The 16611-nt window shown below is 39.2% G+C and overlaps 1 protein-coding gene across 1 annotated transcript in view; it reads right to left on the bottom strand.

The window, feature by feature from the left end:
* LOC124281097 (fibronectin type-III domain-containing protein 3A-like) overlaps nucleotides 1–16611 on the bottom strand; it is a 153948-nt gene that overhangs the window by 31590 nt on the left and 105747 nt on the right. Inside the window, 2 exon segments of the mRNA XM_046717112.1 lie at nucleotides 19–214; nucleotides 4491–4651. Coding sequence (XP_046573068.1) covers nucleotides 19–214; nucleotides 4491–4651 — 357 coding nt within the window.

Below are 16611 nucleotides of genomic sequence, written 5' to 3' on the forward strand. Positions count from 1 at the left end.
TAAAAAGTCAGTACTCACCTGAGGAGTGGACCGGTGCATGAGTGTTACAGTGATTGTGTTGGGGCGGGGTCTGTATGTGGGGCATTCCAGAATGCATGTGAGGGGGGACCGCATGTGGGTGGTGGTGAGGTGGGTGGGTGGTGTACTGTGGGTGGGTTGTGTAGTGGGGCCCATATGGGTTGGGGTAATACTGGGATGCACTGTTTGGTCCTCCCTGAAAAAAAAAGAAATCAGTTCAGTTATGGCAGGTGGCATTTTTGAAAAATAGACATGACTTACTAATCATAACCAATCAGCTCTTGACACACCACACTTTCCCGTAGAAATTATTTTTCATTTTCACTTGCCAGAAAAAATGATCTGCTACATTGTTCTTTGTTTGTTCGTTATTTAACGCCGCACTCAGCAATATTCCAGCTGAATGGCAGTGGTCTGTAAATAATCAAGTCTGGACCAGAAAATCCAGTGATCAACATCATGAATATCGATCTACACAGTTGGGATACAATGACGTGTCAACCAAGTCAGCAAGCCTGACCATCCGATCCCATTAGTCAACTACAACAAACATTGATTGCCAAAGGCCAAATCTAAGCCAAATCTTCACGAGCTCAATTGTTGCATGAATGTCCTGAAGTTTAAAAAGTCTCAGAAATGTCTGAGACTAACTTCTAATCCTTACTGACATACAGGAACCTCCACAAATGGTTTCATAAAACCTAAATATTCTAATTTTGGAAAAGGTCTAAAGTATCAAAATTTATCTCTTATATGAAAATGCAAATGTTTACTCTGCCGTATAAACATCTCATTATTATTTGTACATCATTGGCTTCCACGCCTGTCCTTTGTCTACTCTCTGGCTTCATCAGCTTACTGCCTAGCCAATTATTTTAATTATGTTGTTTTCTTTGTTACATTGTTACATTCAGTATATATATACTTCCCCCTTCTTCATGTTCCATTAATGCTTGACAATGGTACAAGAATCTGTATCGAAACATCACACTCACGAATAAAAAGAAGTTGTTATCCATAAAGTTTGTTCTATATTGTACAATTGTTTATAGACTAATGAAACCGAAAATACATGAAAATGATTCTTTATCAGAATCCTGCATATTCAATAGCAACAGATAAACATGACAAAACTGCCATATATACCTTGCTGGAACAGCATCCTTTTGCAAATTAGGCACATGTGCATGAATATTTCAATATAGGCTTGATGGCCAATAGACCTTGATCTTGATGCTCAGGCAGAATTCATCACGTAAACCTATCTATTCAGGTTAATTTGTTTGTGATATGTATTGAAGTGTTCAGAATCATCGTGATGATAGTTCCATTGGTACTTGATTTTCAGGAACCCTGAATTTTAAAATATTAGCATAAAAAACTCTTTTGCATATTTTAACACTGGTATTGCATATATTAGAATGAGTGAGTGAGTTTAGTTTTGCATCCCTTTTAGCAATATTCCAGCAATATCATGGCGGGGGACACCAGAAATTGCTTTCACACACTGTACCCATGTGGGGAATCAAACCCGGGTCTTCGTCATGATGAGTGAACGCTTTAACCACTAGGCTACCCCATGCCCCACATATATTAGAATGAGTTGTGTTTCATATGCATTAGGTGTGAGGTCTCACAACACCTTTGAAAGTATTTCACTTTAGGTGTCAGGCCAGAGAGGAAGGGAGGCCCAAACTGCCACAAGTCGTATGTTTTTTAACCACTATGGTGAAACTCATGTAGTATTGCTTCTACAGTCTGACTGAATGTGGATTCATAACCATGACCAGCTGTTGGTGGAAGCTGAAGATACAACTTAGACCATCAAGGCTTCAGTTTAGTGAACATATGCAGGCCATAACCCAGGATACCCAAATCTCACATGGCCGTTTGATCTAACAAGTGGTTAGAGAAGCAGGCAGAAAATACTTGAGCTGCTCTGGAATATCCAGACAGTTCTGTTTGTCATTAACAGAAACTTTGCTGCAGTGAGTGAGTTGGGATTTATGCCACTTTTGGAAAAATTCCATCAATGTCACAGCAGGGGACACCAGAAATGGGCTTCACACATTGTACTTATGTGGGGAATCGAACCCAGACTTTCATTGAGACAAGCGAATGCTTAACCTATTGGCTACCCTAGTCTGTCTCAGAGTCCCTGAACCACATTATTTCCCTAACTGCCTGGGGCGGTGGGGTAGCCTAATGGTTAAAGTGTTGGCTCGTCACCCCGAAGACCCGGGTTCGAATCCCCACATGGGTACAATGTGTGAAGCCCATTTCTGGTGTCCCCCGCCGTGATGTTGCTGGAATATTGCTAAAAGCGGCGTAAAACCAAACTCAGTCAGTCAGTCAGTCCCCTACTGCCTAGCCCTCCCTGCAAATGCTAAAGCCTTAAATGAAGCAAGTCATTTCAAGCAAGATTTCCTCAGGTTCTAAATTTCCCAACTGACTGGAGCTCCTTCTCAACTTAAATGGGTTTATTTGTTACTATCAAAATGAGATATATTCAGTATATTCAGAGACTAAGCGTTAGTCTAAGGCTACCCCTACCCTCAGCATTGCTACAGACTTGCACTATAGCCTTTACAGAATACTGTATACCACTGACAAATCCTTCCAAGCCTGTAAATCACAGAGCTCCTATGTTCTTCTAAATGTCCCATCAGCTGATCACACTAGTAAGTCTGTAACAATCACTGAATATCAGAGGTGACACCTTCACCTCTTCAAAGCCAACAACATGTCAAAAATCGATGTTGAGTTTGTGAAGAAAAAGCATGTGACGTCACTTCAAAAGAGCTGTCATTCAATCCTGCTTATGACGTCCAGAGCCATCCCCTCCTAAGGCGTGGGGAGAAATCAATGCTTCTAGTACTATGTGTAGTTGCAGCTATTGCAGATAGTGATTGACCTGGACAAACAATACTGAGGATGACAGTCAGTCATTGGCTGTCAACTCAAGCCATTGATCTTGAGTATAGCAGCTGTTCCAGCATAACGCCACCAACGTTATTTACCTGTGGGGGAGCCTCTACACTCTTTTTCCACTGAGATTAACAAGCATTCAAACATGCCGTTTGATATCACTTCCAATGTTCAAGATGAAGTCAAATGGTAACTGTCATAACCATTATGGTGAAGATTTAAACAGGGACTATGTTCCATGGTCTGCTGCCGTTGTTCTAACCTTGTACATCAGAATATGTGGCAATATCAAGCCCTTGACAATTAGGTTAATCTCACAATACTGAGTGAGTGAGTGAGTTTGGTTTTACGCCGCTTTTAGCAATATTCCAGCAATATCCTGCGGGGGACAACAGAAATGGGCTTAACACATTGTACCCATGTGGGGAATCGAACCCGTTTCTTCGGCGTGACTAGTGAACGCCTTAACCACTAGGCTACTCCACTGCCCCCTCACAGTACTGAGTAAGGTGACAAAGAGTGCAGGTTTTAAACTACTAGGACAAACTTGGACACCAATCTGCCCGTCGTGACCACAATTTAGACACAGGAAGTGTCCTTGTTTCCAGCACCAGGGGACAAGAGGACCTGAACGACATGTTTATTTTAAACACTGACTTCAAATTTTATATCAAACCCTTTCTTTTAAGGTGTATCTATTATGGTGATTGGTGAGTATGGGTTCTTTAACTGTTGTACAATCACTCCGACTTATTCGTGTGATATTGTTGTGTCATTACACCTCCAAGCAACGTCTGCTGTGCAACAATCTTTGACACTTGTTTGGTGTGATACTGTTGTGTCATTACACCTCCAAGCAACGTCTGCTGTGCAACAATCTTTGACACTTGTTTGGTGTGATATTGTTGTGTATTGCACCTCCAAGCAACGTCTGCTGTGCAACAATCTTTGACACTTGTTTGGTGTGATATTGTTGTGTATTGCACCTCCAAGCAACGTCTGTTGTGCAACAATCTTTGACACTTGTTTGGTGTGATACTGTTGTGTCATTACACCTCCAAGCAACGCTTGTTTGGTGTGATATGTTGTGCAACAATCTTTGACACTTGTTTGGTGTGATATTGTTGTGTCAATACACCTCCAAGCACTTGTTTGGTGTGATATTGTTGTGTCAATACACCTCCAAGCAACGTCTGTTGTGCAACAATCTTTGACACTTGTTTGGTGTGATATTGTTGTGTCATTACACCTCCAAGCAACGTCTGTTGTGCAACAATCTTTGACACTTGTTTGGTGTGATATTGTTGTGGCATTACACCTCAAAAGCAACGTCTGCTGCTCAATCTAAACCTTTTCCTTTCATCAATACCCAACTCAAATTGTATCTCATTGAATGACTCGATCCATCTGTACTTATCGTCCTGATTCCATATTTCACCAAGCTGCACTGACATGAACAGTGAAACGAGAGCTCAAAAGTGGCTGATTATTATTCAAGGACAGTGTTGCAAGTCAAAAACACATTCTAATCAGGTGGCACTGACCGTCATTGGGCTTCCAGGAACTGGAGGTTGTGGAGATAGGATGACATGCGTTAAAATTCCGTATTCATCAACTATTTGTTGCACCATGTGACCAGGCGGCACCTGCATTGGCATGGGTAATGGTGGCCCATTGTTGGACACCATCCTCACAGTTGCTGGGCCTGAAACAAAACACAATGTCTGTGAATTCACAAAATAAACATATCACACGTCAAACGGCATATAAAAACAAACTTAAAAAGACAAAATAAATTACCATGTTTCAGACTGCCGAAGGGATGGACCTACATTTTTCACACCAAGGACCCACTGTTTTCGCAGGTAATTGTTAACATGGACCCATCATTTTTGCATTTAATTGGTTACCATATACCCATTGCTTGCACAAGTAATTGGTTACCATGGACCCATTGCTTGCACAAGTAATTGGTTACTATGGACCCATTGCTTGCACAGGTAATTGGTTACCATAGAATCATTGCTTGCACAGGTAATTGGTTACCAAGGACCCATCATTTTTGCGGGTAACTGGTTACCAAGGACCCATCAATTTTATGGGTAACTTGTTACCAAGGACCCATCAATTTTGTGGGTAATTTGTTACCAAGGACCCATCATTTTTGCGGGTAACTTTTTACCAAGGACCCATCATTTTTGCGGGTAACTGGTTACTAAAGACCCATCATTTTTGCAGGTAATTGATAACCTATTATCAATAGGACCTTGGACCTATTGTTTCTGCAGTTATCTGGCTACCATGGACCCATTGTTTTTGTAGGTAACTGGATACCTGACCTATAATTATTAACACAAGCTGAAAATCGACCTACAGAGTTATAATATATCTTTTCGCTCATATACATATATTGAAATTTTCAGAAAAATGCAAACTGTTCCCTAGTTCAGAGAACATCACAGTATAAGCATAAGTGCAAGCTCCAGTCCTAGTCGTTATAAATGTTAATTAGGATTGCATCCCAGAAATTTTGCATACTTTCCACTGTTTATTCATTGTGACTTTTTCCCCAGTTCTCTAGACTGTTGAAGGAGAGACCACACAGCTCAGCAAAAGCTATACTTAAAGTAAATATCATTGGAACAAGTTGCATGCTTGCAGTAAGAAGTCAGGCTATTATAGTAAATTAAGAAAGTTGCCACAATATAATCAATATTAATGTCAAAACATGCAGCCAAAATGCCTGTCAAACCTCCAACAAAAATAATCTCACCTCCAGTAAGTTATTCTAACAATCTTAACCTGCTACAGCCAAATCAGTCTCATTTTCAATAAGCTAAAAATACCTAGACAAAAACAGGAAAGGGGCTTATGGCTGTAGTTTCTTGCAGATGAGAATCAAGGTTTTCATGACTATTTGAAGATGCTTTTTAAATGGCAACTTCAGTTCAACAACAGTACTGCAAAGTTAGCACAACAAACATGAACATCTACACCATATTTCCTGCTATCAGTGTTTTCATCGGCCTGCCAAGGAACAGAAACCATTCTTTATATCAATGTTGAAAGAAAGCGAAGAGCCACATTTCACATCCCAGCACTCCACAGACAATAATAGAGATGCTTCCAGCAATGAGACGACTTGTTTGTTATGCATACACAGCTACTCTGAATGACTTGTCATCACCAGTAACCTTCTTTTTGGCATACCTGAACCCAAAAACTACTCTTTCCACAGTCATTTGTAAACGTTTACTCCCAATTTGAAACTCCAGTAAGTATTATGTTGGTCGTAGTTTATGCTAATGACTTGCCAAACATATGTTCAGAATGTTTACACTTCCAATGATAATTAGGCTGTTAATTTTTTACAATTTTTTTAAAAACAGCAAATGTTTAAATTTCTTACTCTTGTTGCGTTAGACAGACATTGCTTGGAGTCTCCATCAACATCCAGCAAGTTCTACTTGTTTCAACAGCTCGCAAAAATGAACACAATAAGCATTTATGACACAAACATTTATGCAATTTACCTCTGTTTCATAACCAAATCCATCATAGTTTATTTTTTTCTAGGAAGAATTTCATAAATATTTTAGCCACCGAGATCCATGCTCTGGGCAGGAGCTTCAAATACTGGACATTATCTCTCGTCAGAACTAGGTACACAAGCACCGGCTCACTACATTAACTCCATGGTGGTGGTAAATATAGCCTGCCTGTAATCAGCCTGGTCCTGGGCCATGTTCTCATTCACCCCCACACCTTGTGAGGGCGAGGAAAAAGGAAAAATACCACTGGTATTTTCAGAAGTGCAGATAAAACATTTTAGTGCTCTGGCAAGTGTAGATTACTGTGGTGATCTAAGGCTGGCTTATCTGCAAACACACCCTCTTGTACAGGTAGAGAGAAGAATGGGACCAGTTGCCAAGTATTTCGAGATCTAGTTAGACTTCACTCCAGGTACAGGCAGGGCTCATGTGGGAATGGCCTGCCAGGCAGTGTACCTGGTGATTATCTTGGCATCTTAATGTTGCCATTGTTTACATATTAGGTCCAAGGGCCTTGCTTGACTTCCAAAGCCACTTACACCTTTTAGAAACTTTGTAATCAGGGTCTGCTCTTCTATGAGATACTATCTAGGATACTTGTTCACATTTCCTGTGTTGATTAGGGAATGTAGGATTTAATCATGTGTACACCTTTTCTATTTGTTGTGCAATAAACCTGTTACTTCCAACACGATTTATTCATAGGATGTTGATATCTTTTCATTTCAGATACGCTAATGAAGCAGTCACATGACCAATGTCAAATAATCGTTAATTTCGGAAAAACATTCACAAGGTAATCAGTTGTCACATAAGTCATAATTCGAGAAATCTTTAGGGAGATTCCTTGGAGTGAGTGAATTTGGGGTTATATCGCTTTTAGCAGTCTTCCAACAATATCACAGTCGGAGGCACCAGAAATGGGCTTCACACATTGTGCCCATGTTGTGAATCGAACAAGCATGAAAAGCAAACGCTTTAACCACTAGGCTACCCAACTGTCCCAGCAGGTCCCAGAATTCAAAATGATTCAAACTATTTGAAGTCATTTCCAGCACTGTCAGCTTTGTATGAGGGATAGGGTCATATATTACTCAGTTTATTTACTCAGTTTATGGGATACCCCAGTACTCCTAACATCCTTTCTTGTACTCCTAACATCCGCCGTGATGTTGCTGGAATATTGCTAAAAGCAGCGTAAAACCAAACTCAGTCAGTCTTGCCTGAATATTTGCTTGATCCGGTTAAGAATTGGTCTTCAGCAACCCATGCTTGTCATAAGAGGCAACTAACAGGATCAGGTGGTCAGGCTCGCTGACTTGGTTGACACATGTCATCGTATCCAAATTGCATAGATCGATGCTCATGCTGTTGACCACTGGATTGTCTGATCCAGACTTGATTATTTACATATTGGAATATTGCTGAGTGCGGCGTTAAACAACAAGCAAAATAAGCATGATTCACCTTCTTTGTCTGATAATGAACATGATTTTTGTGTTTAGTTCCACAGCCACCTGAGTCGGCGCCACTAAGCCATCTTAACGCTACAACTGTCGCAAGTCCTATGTCTTAACACAGAATTACAAGAGTTGTTGTGTAAAGACTGCTTTGTAGACCAAGGCTATGGTGGACAACTTTCCACTGTGACCTGGCCGACGTATTGTGTCATTGTACCCAGCGCGGACATTGGACGATATTTACACTCGTCTCGTACTGGTGTATAAAATATAATCCAGATTATACATGACGTGCCAATGAGATATAGATGGCTAACTTGGAAGCCTGTTTCACTTGCTCAGTCACTCTCTAAACACCTTACGTTTACAAAACATTAACCAAAATAGCCCTCTTTTTCATGAATCCCTTTCAACACTGCAGGTAAGATTATCATGACAAATCAGCTGGGATGCACCTACAGATACTTATGAGGGTGAATTTGTTTTATGACATGTTTTATTTGAATGGCATCAATTCAATAATTCTAAAATAAATGAGGTAATATTTTATGTAAGAAAATGTGGACATCACAGACCAGTCTATTTAGATGAAAATCTGACTACATCAGAGTGAGCGAGTGTGTTGCCTGAGTGAGTGAGTGAGTGAGTGAGTCACTGAGTGAGTGAGTGAGTGAGTGAGTGAGTGATGTATACCAGTAACCAATTTTTCTGCAATATCAGAGCAGTGGACACCAGAAATGGGCTTCACACATTGTACCCATTTTGGGAATCGAGCCAGGGTCTTCAGCATGATGAGCTAACGCTATAACCACTTGGCCACCACATCTGCCCCATATCAGCTGGAAATGCTTACAATATATAAAAGCACAATAAACAAAGACATCTGCATGGTCTTGTGTGTCGGCTGTTACTGACACAAGGACCTAAGTATCTTACGTTACCTATATCATACACAGTAAATCTCCATGCCGTCAACTCGAGCGCATCCAGGTAGTTTTCAAACTGTCAGTGGAATATTAACAAGCCATTCCACCTTCCCAAAATATAACTTCCTCGGTATTTGTCGCCAAACTCTCAAAAAGAACACGTTCTTGAAACTACAGAAAACAGGGCTCCATGTTTACAGAGCACTGTGAAGAAACACTGAAGGAAACATGCTTTCCCCATTACGATGTGGAGAAATTCCCCATGTTCAGCAACAGTCTGATAACACGGACATGGAAATTCTGTTGCTCTTTACCGTGCATTAACTGTTTTAAAGGAACTCTGTCCTGGGTCATATTAACCGATATCGAATTACTGCCAGTGTTTGAAATCAATCCTTACAGCCATGTTGTCAGTGTCGTAACATAATTGTGAAAATTAATGATTTGGGGGGTCTTATAATCAAGATACTAAAATTGGAGTTAGTGAGTAGAGTTTTAGCAATATTTCAACAATATCACAGCGGGTGACACCACTAATGGGCTTCACTCGTGATATTATGATATTTCAAATGGCAGTCATGTTACTTTTGATTTAACCATACAACATCAATACACAAGGTCCCGCTTGTATTTATTTGTCAATCTAAACACTGAAATGGCCTGACATCAAAAAGAGAGAGGTCTGACTTCCAACAGTCATATTATTTGTCAGTTGAAGTCATATTATTTGTCAGTTGAAGTCATCATTATTTTTTCCACTACATTATGCCACGTAGGATTCTTGTTGCTACATTAATTTTTCCTGATGTCGAAATACATTTGAAGTATGAATAACTTTCTTAAATAACAAGTACATAACTATGAATGGTAGGCAATCATAAAATTACAGTATGCCAGACCAATTTTATTTCTTGTTTTACGGATCCGCTGGTCGTATTTTTTCAAGAATAAGAAAAAAAATAAAAATTAATTTTCCCCGCTCGTAATGTTTTTATTGGCCAAAAATGTAAACTTACAAGAAAATAGATGTTTTATTGTTTTTTGCCCCATATACACTTCATAAATTAATATTTAGAAGGAATATTTCATTGACTGGTGATTTATTTTTTTATTTTTTTTCCCTCCTGCCTTTAGGTTTTCTGAGGACAAAAATCTGTAAAACAAGAAATATAATTGGTCTGGCCTTATTGCCAAGTGTCTTAATTGACATAAGTGTAAGTGTTGGACAAGGCTATAATCAAATGAGGTTCAGCAAAGAGAGAAATTGAAGACATTTTGTTTTGAAATGAACATATTATCACATTTATTTGGTTACTTGTCTCTAAACATAAAACAGAATGTTAATTTCAGTATATGGTTCAGTACCAGCTGCTCTTTAGCAATTTCTCATGAGGTTGAAGCTTCAGAATACAGTGAGTGAGTTTAGATCTACACCACTTTTAGCAATATTCCAGCAATATCACAACGGGGGACAAAAGAGATAGGCTTCACACATTGTACCCATGTACCCAGGCTACCCTACCGTCCCTCTTCAGGACAGAAGCTACGTCACAGACTGACATAATAGAAAGAAACCTTAAGAATTTTATCAGTTTTCAGAAATTAAAGAATCCAGACTGCCAAACTGTAGATTTGTCAGATATGTTAGTTTTGGAGGTGAGTAGGGGACGATGATAAACCACATGTTGCTCCGCTACTTCAGCCCTGTCGGCTGCGCCCTTCATGTCGGCTGCGAAGCCCTTCCAATGTTTGCTAGTGTGATGCAGTGTGGATATGTTTCACCTTTACATGATGCGATTGTTTATGAACGTATTGTCATGTTTCAGTCAAGGTATTCAAAGTGCAAATTTTTTTATGAAGACCATCACCTTCAACATTTTTATCAGCAATTTAGGGGAGGTGGGATAGCCTAGTGGTTAAAGCATCCTCACACTGAAGACCCAGGTTCGATTCCCCACATGGGTACAATGTGTGAAGCCCATTTCTAGTGTCCCCTACCGTGATATTGCTGGAATATTGCTAAAAGCCGCATAAAACCATACTCACTCACTCACTGTGAGCAATTTGTTATTATCAATAGGATATTCTGTTTCATGATTATTACATAAATTGTAAATAACATAAATAATAACCTTGACTGAAACAGAGAATAATATGAAAGCCTATTTATAGGAGGCAGTCTGAAAACCTCTGTGATGAATATAATATTGAACAGCACATACAATATTTTACCTAATAACTGTCATTTAGAATTGATATCATCATCTAAAACACTATCTGAAATATCAGTGTTCAAACTATTTTACACAACAGAAATCAAAATATACACTTCATTTCATCATTAATTTATTAATTATTGATAAGAATACATCTTTTACCTGAGAAGCCATGTTTCAAACATCTCGGATAGAGACCACCTCCACTCAACATTATGTTTCAACTATACTGAAGAACCGGCAATAATTGAAGTATAATTACTAGTCCACAATCCGCAGATATGTGTATTTCCTAGTTATATATTGTGTTATATAAGTTAAAATCAAGACAATTTCCTTTGTCGTACTGTAAACTGAAACTTACAAATACATACCGCTACAAAAATAGATTCATTCATTGCTCTGGTTTTTTCATTAATTAGATTTACATCTGCGATATGACTGGCTGGAAGTAAGGCTACAGATGGATGATTGACAGGTCGGGAAAAACCTGCACCAGGCCAACAGGAAGCAGGCTGGTCGTGGAAGTCACGCTTACGAATTGTATAACGTGAACACAGTAGCGGAAGAGAATGCTGAGGTGTTAGATTAACATGCAACATGGAGGGAAGGACATGAAACTAACATTAACATGATAGCAAAACCCGTAATGTAAAGTGACCAGTAATTAAACAGCATCTCAAGATCATGTAGAAAGTTGGATCCTGGGTTACCTCCTGGGTTACCACTGGGTTATCTCATTTGGAACTGGGAAATGCAACTCTGATCCCCAAAACAAAAAGTCAAAATGACAGGAATTAAAATTGAAATTTCGCACTTCCCTGATGGATTTTCAGTTTGAAAATATCATACTCTGGAGTTACTTGTTTTAATGTAAAACAGACCACCTGAAAATATGTACATTTCATTGTTGTGAAACTATTGGATTTTCTGTCAATTAATATATCACACACAGTTTATATCTATTCAGAAACTGTGTTAATCCTGTCTGACGTTACATATGAATATATATCCCGAGGTAAAATAAATAATCTTGTGATAGTGATCTTATAGAACATGGTTAATGCCTTCAACCTGTCGTTGATCAGGCTTCAGTAGACAGAAGTATGTGACGAACCCTGACCCAGGTGGCGCTACAATCTGCATGTGCCAGGTGCGTCTACCTCGTTAGTGCAGGTGTCGCTTCTGGTATCTCCCTATCAGCTTCTGTCAAACTGCATGCCCCTGGTATATGCAACATGTGCACTAACATTCAAACAATGGACTGATTTGTGCTAGCATGAAACAGCTGACAAATTAGGTCTTTGATAAACATCAAGCTCTCCTACCGTTCCCATGTTACAGGAATATTACCACATGGTACATATGAAGGAGTATTGATCAAATATGTGGAACATTAAGGTATTTACAAACAACAGTTGGCCAAGGTCCATATATTTGGTAGAAATAGTTTTGCGCTTGCAAACAGCACGCGTTAATCTCTAAGTGTGTGATCGTAAGTAACACACGGAACACCTCTGCAGAAAAGTGCAAATGCATGATACAAAAATAGTACCTGTATAAAAAGTCAATGCAAGCCTGATATCCCGTGGCTGCTAAATATTTTAACGGAAATACACAACGCAAATACTGACATTCGCCAGCTGGTAATTTCAAATTCACAGAAAACTTGATGGTAGTCTGTGCCAAAAGTATGTTTATCAACTTCTGTTTTGGAGATGTTTAAGTAGAATTTGGTCTTAATGTACGGACTATTTTTAGCTAACCTTCCTAACACAAAGGCATTTGTCAGACTGAAATAGTAAATCCCCAATCATGATAAGTTCCTAACATGCAAGTCTGGGATTGTAAACATGGTTGTATTCAGGAAGGAGAGCAAGAGAAATAGACAAAATTCGTCAATTTGAAAAGTATTTTTCCATTAGGTGTTTAACAACTTTGTCCACTACTGATTGTGGTTATTTCTGTAAACATGAAAAAGATTAATATGACAATGCAATATCGAATAGGGTGATGAGTGATGAGTGATGGATAAATTGTCCCAGTTTGATTCCTATGTTTTGACACCAGTATTGTGTATCTGGCATTGATATATCTAATGATCCAATGAATCCATAGATCTAATAATTTAGAATACTGTCTCAATTCAGTCATATAAGTTTTGACAACCTCAATATATCTAATAATTCAGTGAACTCTTAGTCAAAACACACTGGCATTGATATATCTACTGAATCCATAAATCTAATAATTTAGTGAATCCGTCCACAGAAATCAAAACAAGCTGTCGGACAGAAATCAACAAGCTATCGGAAGTAAGGCGCTGGTAGCTAGCCACGATCATTCAAGATTTCAATAGCAGCTAATAAGGATATCCTGCAGTAAACCACGTTTCCTCATCAACTAATAACTGGAGGTCACCACACCCTTCACGTGAAACCATATGGGTCAGACAATGAGGAAAGTTAGCACACCTACAATTCAAGCATTTAGCCCTATTTTAACCTACCAGAACTTACTATTGCCTCTTTGGTGACAATAAGTTGAAGCAGACGGTCAGGACATAAATCACTGAGAGTGATAACCTGGGTTTTTCACAGCTTGTAGAAAGTTTGTGTCTATGCTATATTACAGCAGGAAGACCAATTTCATGCTTCACAGAATACCTTGTGTTGAAATGTTTAAATTCTTCTAATCTAATCTCACTAATCTACATGTCTGGTCCATCGTGGGGATGTTGTTAGCCAATGAAGAACATTCAGTGTTTTGAACATTCAGTGTTTTGAACATTCAGTTAATTTACAGCATGTCAGCTTGATGTAAGGGGGAACCACAAAGTGATACAGGCCCGGACATTTACTACTGTGGGGAAACCCAGAGAATAAGGTATTTTTCTGACAAACCCTAAAACATTATCATGGCAAACTTGGAATCAAACCCACAGCAAGAGGTTCCTTGAATACCTCAAGACACAAAGCAATACCAGGAAATGTGGCGCCACCTGTGCCCCTATTGGGTCAAGGCCACTCTGAGCGGCATGGTTTTCACGCATTCTTTAATATTACTACTACTACCAACGCCCATTAACTATTTAGCTATAGAACATACGGACGTTATCTTCACATAATCTTATGAATAAGTTCATCAGTGATGAATGCACTTATGTACAGAATGTTTATATACAGAAGCGTAACCTAACTTCGTGGATAACCTTGATTCGTGGATCGCTGAAATTATCATGCTAGTTCGTAAATTAAGTCCAGACTGACGTCACGAAGCGGTACTTTTGATGTACATACAATGCAACGCCTCGCTGACAAATAAAGTTCCGAATCTCTGCATTACACGCAAGTACACTAAATATAATTGCCCAGCATTTAGATAAAAGCCCCAAATCACTTATACCACCATTACCAAATTTTATTTTACCGTTAGCTCCAACATTCTCACTTCTCGTTGTCTGCTTTCCTTGGTGTCAATACTCACTGTAGTGGGACGTCGTACATAGTGGTATAAAGTAACCGCCTACGTAATCCACGAAACAAGGTGACGTCACATTTTGTGGGCACACGAATGGGTGATGATTGCAAATGGCTTCCGTAAACAAACATTTCATTCACGAGTGGAATATTAGGCACTTTCAATTTGCTGAATCAATGAATAAAATAATCAGTGCGTATACAAAATGAAAGGATGCATTTAAAATATGAATTTCGCCGCATTTTCCTTATATCCACGAATCAAGGTTACGCGAGTGTACATTATTTCAAGTGCCTATGTACACGGAAACAACTGAATTATAATTGGTTCAAGGTGAATTTACTTGCTTATTTACACAAATACGAAACTTATCTGACAACTTGCACAAAACTGGCATCACATTCTCTACGACAACCAGGAACAGGATGTATGTCTGATAAACCAACGTCATACACTAAACATGCATTATTTCCAAATCACAAACAGGATACACAAGCCTTCTATGAGTCAGAATCAAGCCAGCCAGAAAAGCATGGTATCCGTCTAAAGATGTTTCAAATTTGACATCTGAAAAACATATCTTGTTATAAGTTCAACACCTTCTGCATCCTAGCCACTTGTTTAATTAAGAAGTTAATCTGATTTAATGCACACGTAATGCCCAGGAGATGCATCACTTATCGCAGAGGATATGCAGGACGTGACCTTTGGTATGAGCAAGGAAACCGATGATTGGCGTACATCAGAATGTGTGCATGAACGCCAACAATACATGGTGATTTCTGTGCATGCTCACTATGTGCTCTTGGCCTGACTTCTCGATTAACTGAACATGTTGGATCGCATGTGTGCATTGCGGTATACAAAACATGTGTCTTTCAACCTCACACATGTGGCTAAACTTGCAAAATATACAAGCCTTGATCAAAACTGTCATGTGTACATGCTATTGTGCAGTGTTGCACATTTTTCGGACAAATTCTAAAGTGTTGACTCCTGTTGTCAGAATTGGGTGTGGGCAAAACATAAACTAGCACAACATCCAATCTAAAACAGACAGAACGGGTCTGGATTTCAGAGGCTCTTGACTTGTTAAAAAGTTGCACGGCTATCCAACATTTCACAGTATGAAGAAAAGCCATTGTGTCTTGGTCTAACAGTGAAATATCCCCATGTTCCTTGAGAAGAAACGAAGCCGTCAAACTGTCAGTTGTTCCCGACATTGCTCATGACAAACAGGGCAGTGTAGATAGCAGACTCTGTTGATCAATTCCAAACTAACTCGTTGCTTTGCTGGAAATGTAACACACAAATAAAAACTAATACTATTTGTGAAGTGACAGCATGATTTCAAAAACATACAGTGAAAACTCTCGCAAATACCGTGGTAGGACTCAAAATCGTTTCTAATTCTCTTCACAGACCTGCAAACTGATTCACAGAGTTCGGGCACAACAAACTGCACTCTGTCACACCAGAAAACTGAAACTGGGGAATACCCCTGACTTCCAACATGTGAATCATGAATCATTATACAGAGATAAATCACGAAGAGGATGTTGAACAATAACAAGTAATTGACAATCCCAGGGCTGGGAGAGCAATTTCATAATCGTTCAACTTTGTACAGCAATCGTAAATGCAAGAGGATCGAGTACTAAAATAGGACACTTAAAACATGAAATGTTGGCATGAAAAATGACAAATATATTGCATTCTTATTTTCAACACCTTCTCAAACATAGTGAGTGGGTTTAGTTTTACGCTGCTTTAGCAATATTCCAGCAATATCATGGCGGGGACACCAGAAAAGGGCTTCACACATTGTACCCAGTGGGAATCGAACCCGGGTCATTGGCGTGGCAAGCGAACGCTGTAACCACTAGGCTACCCCACCAACCCTTCTCAAACATCACCTGAAACGATGTTTTCGTGTTTCAGTGATGAACTACATTGTATATGCTCCAATGGTGCCCAAGTTTAGGACTTTCTGCTCTTATATGTGCAGTATCCATTGGGTGGGGATGGTTTT

Source organism: Haliotis rubra, unplaced genomic scaffold (genome assembly GCF_003918875.1).
Source record: "Haliotis rubra isolate DU_JTF1 unplaced genomic scaffold, ASM391887v1 Scf28, whole genome shotgun sequence".
Taxonomy (NCBI): domain Eukaryota; kingdom Metazoa; phylum Mollusca; class Gastropoda; order Lepetellida; family Haliotidae; genus Haliotis; species Haliotis rubra.